This window comes from Galleria mellonella, unplaced genomic scaffold (genome assembly GCF_026898425.1).
Source record: "Galleria mellonella isolate WM207_F2 unplaced genomic scaffold, CSIRO_AGI_GalMel_v1 utg1260, whole genome shotgun sequence".
Taxonomy (NCBI): Eukaryota; Metazoa; Arthropoda; class Insecta; order Lepidoptera; family Pyralidae; genus Galleria; species Galleria mellonella.
In genome coordinates this window covers 717,580-728,581 of record NW_026441985.1, presented here as the reverse complement: position 1 = coordinate 728,581, position 11,002 = coordinate 717,580, and the positions used below count along the sequence as shown (strand labels likewise).

General features: G+C 30.4%; 1 protein-coding gene across 1 annotated transcript; it reads left to right on the top strand.

Moving 5' to 3' along the window:
* Positions 1-2,364: 2,364 nt before the first annotated feature.
* On the top strand, positions 2,365-11,002 carry LOC113515510 (peptidoglycan recognition protein). The gene is made up of 4 exons (XM_052899965.1): positions 2,365-2,525; positions 3,615-3,813; positions 6,243-6,361; positions 10,254-11,002. The coding sequence occupies exons 1-4, from the start codon at positions 2,465-2,467 to the stop codon at positions 10,451-10,453; spliced, it is 579 nt and encodes a 192-aa protein (XP_052755925.1). The 5' UTR covers positions 2,365-2,464; the 3' UTR covers positions 10,454-11,002.

Below are 11,002 nucleotides of genomic sequence, written 5' to 3'. Positions count from 1 at the left end.
TAGATATTTGAACGTTCACTTTTGCTACAATTACACGTATAAATGAGAATGTCTGTAAGGATGTTACTCTTTTACGTAAAAATTATTGAAAAGATTTAAATAAAATTTAGTTCATGTACTGTGTAGGTTATATCCTAACGAAATACGTAGAATACTTTGTTATATTTCATTTATATTGAAATATTTGTTTGTTGACGATTTGGTTGCATTCCTCTGTGATTCGAGATTTTTAAATAAATATGTAAAATTAAACTCTTAAAACATCGCTAAAGCCTAACTGCGGTTGTCAACCCGCCTGTCAAGCTTGGCAACGAGGCTTTAGTGATGTTTTAAAAGGGACGCTGCTGTCCACTTCTCGATTATTATATATGTATATATAACTATAATTATTTAATTTGCTCTACCTATCAATCAAAAAGATAAAAGTTGAAGTTATTTGCAGGTTTAGGTTATAATAAGGACTAAAAACACCATAAAAAAATAATACACACACCACCATATATAAACCTGTCGAGTTGATCTCCACATGGTACGTCACATCTCCCTGGAAACAATAACGGTTAATTCCTTTTGTATTCGTTACCATGCCACTAGGTCTGTCTTCATTCCCACTTATCATCATTCACTGGTAGCCGGTAGTATATTCGTATACTGATAAAACAGGCAGGGTTCATATTTTATTATCTATTACAAAAAATCCCGACTTGAGGAAAAAGGTCTGTTTGTTTACAAATTTATAACTAATTTCCTTGCGCGTCTGATAAGCGTAATAAGATCGATTCTGAGGCGTTATTCTCTAAATCTATATATAATAATATCAATAATATTTATTTAATTAGACTACATAAAGCCCATTTTGTTAGTTATAAATTGACTTAACCTATGTTGGTAAATGAGTGGTCATAATGCTCTTACATTGATAACTTGTCTCACCCAATATTTTAGGATAGGACAGTCCATTTTGTTAGCAATTGTCTCCAGGACACTGTTTGAGCTAACACGCACCCTACCCAACAGCGAAACAATTCGTTTGCGCTGTATTGCGTAAACATCATCCGTATGTTCTCATGCAAACATGTGTGACGCACTACAGTAACTAGGTAGCCCCAACAGTGCCCTGAAGGCATTATTATATTGGACTCGAAAAGCATTGTAAGTTTTTTGACTATAGTTGACCCACAAGCTACTCGTGTAGAACACCTGACAAAAAGCTTTAAACAGGGTTATTTTTACTTGTTTTGTACATTATATAAATTAAATAATAAAATATATATAAATTAAAATTTCAACTTGATATTCCAGTAAAATCTTTATAGTAAGGATAGTCCTTATATATATATGAACTATAGATAAACTAAATTTCTAACAGATTTACATCAAACTTGTTACAAATTTAGTTTATAATGATTCATAAAACAATTATGATCATCATCATATCAGCTGTTAACTATCTCCCTCACAAATCGTCATAAGGAACGGTCTCAAGCTGTCTGTATCCACTGATTCCCTGCAATGCATTCGAGGTCGTCGCTTCATCTAATAATTTCCATAAAATAATAAATAAGGTGACCAATTATACTCATTTACTGAATTTTGTACTCTTTTTTCGCAAACCGTACTCTTTTCAAATCCTGTACTCTGAAAGTTCTAATTTGTATAATTTTATACTCATTTGTATTTCTAAAACATTTTTTTAGATTATTTTATTTAACAAAAGATGGGTCGAAATCTTTCGGCATTTTAGAGTAGAACATATCCGACAACATAAAGAAAGTATAAAATGTATTAATAGAAATTTCCTTATGTTGTCCAGGCACTAATGCTGCTGTTGAAAGGGTATTTTCACTAGGGAATGATTATTGGAGCAGTGAGAAGTCGCAACTTTCTGTAAAAATATTATCTGCCGTCTTAACAGTCAAATTTAATATGCTAAATGAAAGTTGTTCGGATGCGGCTATATTATTAGACAAACATCCTCATTTAGCAAAAAAAAAATCCACTTTGAACAAAAATATGTTTTAAAAGAAAATATAGTTTTTATCGTTTTTTCTTCTTTTTTTTTCATTGATGAAATACTTGCAAACTGTATTCTTTTTAAACAAAAAATAGTTGGCCATCTTATCATAAAACAGAAACTATCAAATTAAAATGTTGGGTTCAGAAATAATTGGAGAGAGATGATCTCAGAATCGAGACATTTAAGCAAAATATTAAATGGATTGTCAATTTATTTTTCATTTTGTAAAAAAATTATCTATGGTTAATTTAATTATTCTGCAAATTATATATGATTAAAAAGGAACAAGAACATTCAACTTTTTTTGTCTCGTTTCAATATTATAATGCATGAGAGGGACAGACTGTTATCTTGCGGTTCCAACATGTTTGCATGCAAAGTATGAATAAAGTGATTCAGTATAATTCGTTCTCTTGCTATAGATGGTTGCAGTGACTTTGTTCAATAATGCATTTAATATATTGTTTTATACTTTTTGTCACCGTACAGTGGAGTTATGTGAATGGAGGTGAGTGTTTATTGAAATATTTGTTTTAAGCACAAATCTTAAAGTAAAATTACATGTAGTAATATGATGTAGTTTTTGTGTACAATAAATAAATAATTAAGTAATCCTTTGTAGGTATTTTATTGATCAATAAAATTGAATTAAATACATAAATATCATACCTGAATTATCTATAACCTAACAAAATTGTAAGTACGTATTTTAAATGAAAGTTGGGAAACAAAATTTAATGTTTTTGAAATCAGCAGTTTAAGCTATGCAGTTACAAATGTTTGATTACTAACGTTTTAAAGAAAGAAGTTCTTAATTGTTTATATTTTGTAGTTATGCGATTACAACACCAATTTTGACTCGATTTCTTTTTGTAATTTCTTATACAAGTTTTGTTATGATTGTTTTTTTTTTAATGGAACTTAGAGTTGCAAATAAACTGATGGCTTTCCTCAAGGAAAATGGTAACACTCATCCATAGATATAAAGAGCAAGCATCATAGATATAACAGAATGTAGATAGTATGTTAACCAAAGTACTCTTTGTGTGTTGTTGAGTATCAGAGTTTATTGAAGTCTTTTATTGAGGAAATTAATATAAATTATGCATACTATAAGTAATCGTTTACATCAGGCATTTACAAAATGGTCAATATCGATTCTTTGGGGTCGAAATCGGTTTCTCAGACGTCGACATAAATGAAAACATATTTTGGGAATCGACGGGATCTAAAAATCGACCCCTATTAATTAATATTGTTTTTTTAAGTAAATACCTACTCAATTTTTAATAATTATTAATAACAATTGATGTTTATTTAATTTTATGTATTCTAATGAAAATTTAACAAGTAAATATTTTGTTAAATTTTGACGAGAAAATGATATCGAGCTTATTCACTTAACCAACTATAAAGTTTTTAAACTGGTAAGTGTTTTGTAAGAATAGAAAAAAAAAAACTAGATATAGAACTTTTAAAGTTATTTGGATATGCAAGTCTAAGGTATCATTTCATTTTGGAAAAGGGGTCTCTTGTCCAAAATAATTTGGGAATCTATGATTTACATAATTGTATGGATTTTACGTTTAATTTCTAGACTGCGGAGTGGTGAGTAAGAGCGAGTGGGATGGACTGAACCCAGCCCATGTGCAGTACCTCCCCAGGCCTGTAGACCTCGTCATTATTGCGCATACAGTGACGCCCACCTGCAACACCGATCAGCGCTGCGCTGAGCTCGTGAGGAATATACAGACCAACCAAATAGAGAACCTTGGCTTTTGGGATATTGGCTATAAGTAAGTATTAATTTTGATTTTTTATTTTACAACATAAATAGATTATAATTTGAATTGTCTATGGCAGCCTTTCCCAAAGTGGGCGATAACGCCCCCTTGTGGGCGCTGCAGGCCTAAAGGGGTAACAGACCCAAAAAAAATGGGGGCGTTGTGAAGAGGCTTGGACGATGATTTGTTGATCTTGAAGTAATAGTGGTTTTTAAGTAGGTGAAAAAATGAGGGCGCTAAAAAATAATTTATTCTCAAAGTGGACAGTAAACAAAATAAGTTTGGGAACCCCTGGTCTGCATGGGCTGCGTGTTCTGGGTTGTACCCAGAACACCCAGTTGTTTTTGTTCACAGGCATTCATTGCCTAGTTTCCCATAACATAGGTTATCCTGGCTTGAGAATTAGATGAATGTCATGATTATTAGATACCTATAAGAAATAAGTTGTCTCATACGACACTCACGAAAAATGGACGGGGTGGCCTATTTCATACCGGGGCCATAAGGTAGAATACTTTATATGATTCATGAGACCAAAGCCACAGGATACAGCAGATACATTTATAAGTTTTTTGTGGATTTGATTTCTCTGAGTAGAGTGATTACTGTAGTTACACTAGCACCATTATCAGTTCTGTACTATAACACTTAAGATATGGTCAGCGTTGTAATTTAATGATAATAATATTTATTCTCCAAAAATATTAACTTTTTTTGCTTAAACCTTATTTATTGACATTTGAAATGTTACAATCAATACTTAATAACATTCTATTTGATTACCTACTAAGTATTTCGCACGGTACTTTCCCTAGGCCGAGGCTAGTAGCGAAAAAACTTCTGAGTAATTCTTAGTAGGTATAGGTATACAACGCACAGAGGTAATTTACCTGTTATCAGTTCCATACATCGGCATCTATAAATATTTATAAATGATTAATAACCCGTCACGGCTTTATACGAATGTTATTATTTTGTTTATTTATTTAAACATATAGCGGACTTTACACCTAACGGCGGTCTCTACTAGTCAACTATTGTTAGTAATGGGGACGATAGTCTCTATTGCTATTAATATACGCTATCAGGTCTACCTCCACGTTGTTCCCCCTTGAAACCATCGTGACTAATTTATAGTTGAATTCGTCACGATGGGCTAACTGACTACCAAGCGTGGCAACTAGCTACGCTTGGTAGCCGAGTTGGGAATTCTATTTATACAAAAGTACGAGTATAATTAAGATATATACTTACCTTCTGTAAAAGAACAATATTTATATTAAACTCAAACGCATGTTAAAAACTGTTGCGTGGAGAAACAGAAGAACATAACCAGCGACTTTGTTTTATAATATGTATTTAGATAGAATAAAATGTTTGTGATTTCAATAGACAATTGAGAACAATAGACAATCAATTTATAGGTTTTCCAATTGCTCAGTTAAAATATTCCCCACCAATATTTTTTATTGTTACGTACAGTTATGCCCTGCGCACACGAAATGAAGTATTGCCCGTGAATTAAATGTTGTTTTAATTGTTGGTGAACACAATTCCCTTTTATGGTTTACAATAAACGGCAATTAATGTGATCATTTAAGCAAACTATGACAATTTCTCTAAATTAACTCGATGTGTCAAATATGCAGCGCGAAAGTTTAAAAGTAAAAATTTGATTTTATTTTTATATCATTTTTTTATTCTTTTATAAGTGTTACATAAAAGGAAATTTTGTCAAAAAAACAAAATGCCCATCGCTCTTGCTCAGATCTTTTTAGACAACTTTTGAGAGTTTTTTTTATAATATATAATAATTGTATGGTAACTGCTTACACTATCACTGTACACTGGCAGAACTTCAATGAGGACTGATAGGTGAAGTATAACAAAATTGGACCATCGTGATTAGGAATTACATTGGGTTCAAAGGATTAAGTGGAGATCGATTTGATAGGGTATATATTGCTGGCAGTGGGACCTCTTATGGGTATTCCATAACAAACATTTTTTTCTTCTAATTTTCGAAAGTTAGGATATTTTTAAATATTGTGTACAATTAGGATGTGATTCATGTTCTTTTCAGCAGATAAAACATTCGGAAACTCAAGAGCTCGTAAACGAGTTTATTTGAATATTTTTTTTTTATTTTATTTTCATAAAAACAATAATTTACATTTATATGTTAATTATTTATCTAGATAACTAGATAACAACAAATTGCGTATTGTCAATGCTAGGCGAGAGGTTGCGATGCCGACGTAAGAATTGTACTTACCCTAAAGAAATAAAGAATAACAATTGAATGAAATCGAAATGTTTGTATAAAAGACAAACGTAATAATATTTAAGTGTAAATATAATTATTAAGTGTTAAAAAGAAAGAAGTTAAAGAAATAAAAAAAAAACTTAAAAGACGTAATAATTGTGTACTCCTTTTTCAGTTTTATCATTGGTGGTAACGGTAAAGTGTACGAGGGCGCCGGGTGGTTACACGTCGGTGCGCATACTAGAGGTTATAACAAAAAGTCCTTGGGAATCGCATTCCTTGGAAACTTTAACAGTAAGTTTGTAATTTAACTGTTTAACCTTTTATTCACCAACTGCGGTAAAGTCACGGTTTAAGTTACATCTTAATTTTTTAGTTTGCCCAAAAAGCTCTCTTTCGATAAATTATAATAGAATAAGTATGTTTTTTACTGGATGATAGTTAAAGATTGTGTTAAAAAACCGACTTCAAATGTAGCATAGTTACTTTGATTTCAACTTAAACTATTGAACTAAATTTGATACAAATTCTATGGGACCAATCTATTATATGGGATTTATAACTAATGGAGTTAACAAATATTAAAAAAAAACTTAATTGAGAACCTTCTTTTATAAAATACATACATACATATCTGTCACGCCTGTCTCCCATTAGGGTAGGCAGAAACAATGGAAAAAATCTTCTTTTATAAAATTCGTTTAAAAATAGAATAGTAACCTCACCTGTGTTGTTGGTTTAAACTAGTGAAATACCAGTGAGAGATGATAGGTAAGGCGTACTTAGGATTATTTTTAAGGGGGAGGGGATAAGTGAAGACCTGTATGCACTCTCAGATATGTCACTGCAATGTTTATTTTTTTATAAGAGTGCTGTTCCCCATTAAGGTAACTTAAAATACCACATCAACGTAAGAGAGAATTAATACTAAACGAAATCTTTTACCGAGCTGTCTGTGATAGCAAATGCATTTACCATTTCTTTTTCGCAAATAATGACCTTTCTATAGTAAAAATATAAGACATTTATTTATTTAAAGCAAAACAGACAGGTATACAATACGTAATTACACACTAAAATAATAATTTTACAGCCATTAAAGTTGTATAATACAAGTGCAGGAAACACAAAATTAAACAATACTATTGAAAACTACAGCAACATTGTCAATAACAAAACAATAATACCTAGATATAACTATTAAAAAATAAAAAAAGTAAAATTTGATAATAAATTAGTATTAAAAAAAAAACAATATTTAAGAAAATTAAAACTTCAGATTCTTTATTAAAGGAAAAATAAAATAAATATAAAATTATTATATATAAAAAAGAAACACAACAAACCGAAACGTTAATTACACAGTGTCGCCATACGCCGTTTTATCTCGTTTTTAAACTTTAAATTTAAATTATATTTTTCTAGATGCTTCGTTGAAACAAAGAATCTTACGAAATATTGTGTCTTCAAACATTAAGATGCAGTATTATAACAGTGATAGTGGCCTTTCCTGAACATTGCAATATTTTACCTCTACACTGTATATAAGTAATTTAAATATAGATTGCTATAAATATAGAGGAAAACTTTTTAACAAAAAATTATTAGAATAAAATTAATCATGCCGTATACACATTGGGCGGTCGCGTGAAAACGGCTTTGTATAAAAGGTACTCAAATAAACAAAAGTTATAGTGAGCATACGGCTGATTACCTAGTTCCTTCACTTATTAAAGAAATATCCACCAATGTATTAAGTTGAAGGATTAAAATCAATATTTACTGTAATTTTTCTATTATTTTTCTATTTGTATTGAAACTTCCTTCGTAATGTCTCAGGGTATTTAATCGGAAATGTATTTGCATTCAAATTTATTATACTTAAATTTAATGTAAAAAGTATTGATTTCTGTACACAGCCATAATGATTCAGCATCATCCTGGAGTGCATTCACCTCGTCTATGAAGCGTTACCTTTTAAGAATGGCAACATCTGTATTACCTGTTAAATTTCAGACATACCTAAATTACTTGCTTAACTAAAACATTTTACATATTATAATATTATTTTTTGAAAGATCACATAAAAGTTCTGTAACAACGAATTTAAGTCTTTATTTTGTAGGTGATATTATAGACTGTATGTTGATGTATTGATTATAATTAAACAATGGGTTTAAAGAAAAATAACTACATATAATAAAGACGACAGACTACGAAAGCGATATGAAACTGACATGTGACAATTATAAAAATAAAGAAGTATCGAAATATTATAACAATAAAATCTATAAAAGAATTAAGGAGTTTGCAACATATTTATTTATTAATATTTTTAGTAGAAATGGAAATGAAAAAATATGTTTGAAATTTGTAAAGTATAATTTTGGATTATTATCATTTAAGGGATTTTTTTCCATTTGGGGAGCAGCTTAAATACAAAAAAGTACAACTTCCATTTGAGAGCCTCATTTTAGGAAGTTGCTTAAATGGCAAGGTATTGCAGTAAAACTGTTATATTGTATTTTTGATGGAACTGATGATGATGATGATGAAACAAGAGTTTTTCACAATTCTTATGTGATCAGCAGTTTTTTTGTTTCGTGTACGTGTATAGGAAAAAAAACATTATGTGAATCTTTTCCATTTTATCTCCCATATGCAAGTAAATACTAAGCAAAGTTTATCATATTTTGTACTGTTGTATTGTATTTAAAATAATCAGATAGAGTCAATAAATATTAAATTGTAAAATTTAAGCCTCCGAGTAGAGTCAAATTGGCATCACTCAGCCACCCGGACGATTCTGTTTTCAATTAAAATTTACATTCAGCTTTTACAATGTTACTTTGTTTCTGTGAACTCCGTAATTGGGTTAAAATTATTCAAGAGGAACTAAAATATCCTATGTGTTAAGTGAATCGGTTGAAATTTAGTCCAAATCCGTTTAGCCGTTTACAATCACCTAACAAAATATCACATTTATTTACAAGCTTTTAAATAAATTAAAATTAAATCGGATTAGTGGGATGGCTCAGCAAACATGATTTATATTGCAAAGGGACCAGAGGCACATTTTGTACAAGGTCATCTATAACGGTTGAGTGTACCTTTGTTAATTACCAAGAATTTTTCAAATATTTTATCGAACTGGGTGTTATTTTGCGGAAGCCCATATCACAGATTAGAAGATTAGAATTCAAACCAATTTCAAAAAGAAGAAGCTACATAATTCGGTCATATTTTTTATGTTTGTTACCTTAAAACTCCGTCAGTCCTAAACAGATTTAGATTTTTTATTTATTTGAAAGGATATACTTACAGAGAAAAAAATTATCAAAATCGGTTCAATAGTTTAATTTTTAAATCAAAATAACTTGTTTTGTAATAAATGAAGTCAGGTTTTTTTGTGGAACACTGTGTTTAATTCCGTTACCATCAGTATACGTGCGTTTGCTAACAATGCGAATTAACAGTTTAGGCGTCGAACGGTTAACACTAGGCTCTGAATAGTGATCTATTAATGTGTCTGAAGATGTCTTATTAAGAGATGAAATATGTGTTGCAATATAGTATACGAGTATGTGCATGGATTGAATAACAGTCGGAGATTGCTGATTAATGTGGAATGTTGTAGAACTTCTAATAATAATAATAATCAAACTTCAAACGTTGGCAGTCGCACGCATACTAATGATAACGGAATTAAACAAAATAATTGCTACCAACTTACCAAGAATTGTTATGCTTCTGACTTTCAAGTTAATTCTACCGCCAAGTAATAGCACTTGCATGTATAATGAATGATACAATAAGATAGTTTTAATGGTAGAGGAAGATCAAAATAGAGATGGATGAACTGTGTAATAGATGATATGACCAGGAAAGGAGTGAATGTTGAAAATACTGCAGATAAAGATGAATGAAAAAGAAAAATATATTAAGATGAACCCAAATAATTGAAGTAAGCGCCGGAAGATGATGATAATGTCCCTACAACAGCTGGGTTGGCAAAAGATTTTCTTTCAAATTTTGTTTTTCTTGTTCTGATGTATTCTGATTTATTATTTTACTCATGTTTCACTATCTTTTATAATGTCCTGGGAATAAAAAATAGTGCCACTCTTTCTCATCTCCATCACAACATTGTAATAGAATATAATTAATTTTATTTATGTTATTTTAGATGATCCTCTGTCAAGTTCTATGATTAATGCACTAAAAGAGCTATTAAAGTGTGGTGTTGAGAATGGTCATCTGACTTCTGACTACCACGTGGTTGCACACCGGCAGCTCATCGCTACAGAGAGTCCTGGACGGAAGCTCTACAATGAAATAAGATCATGGCCCAACTGGATGGAAGATGTTAGCTCTATTAAAAACTAAGTTGCTCGCTCGTCATATATTGTTAAGTGTTCATACAAGGCTCAAATTGCATTGTCGTAGGTATTGAATAAGATAAATAATAATGATAAGACAATATAAAGCAATTTAGTCCCATGTCAACATATAGACACTTCCACTGAACTGCATTTACAGAAAGGCTGAATACAAATTTGAATACAGAATTATTGATTGATGAAGAAGAAAAGTTTATGTAGTCTGTTTCTTCGTATTACTTTCATATTTATTTGACACTCATGAAACATTAAAACATTGCTAGGTTTTATGCATGCTATAACAAAAATATATTTGTAAAAAAGTGTAAATGCATCTTTAAATTAGGATTATAGATCACTGAGTACTCATCAATATGAAATAGGTATATCGGATATTTTATCAATGACTTGTATATAATATATTCATAGTAATTCTGTAATTGTTTGACTGCAAAAAATACATCTTTCTTTTGCATTTACTACTCATATAATAAATATAACAATAAGAAATACAGATTATTTTTTATTGATGCAAATACATAATATTTGTAACTAA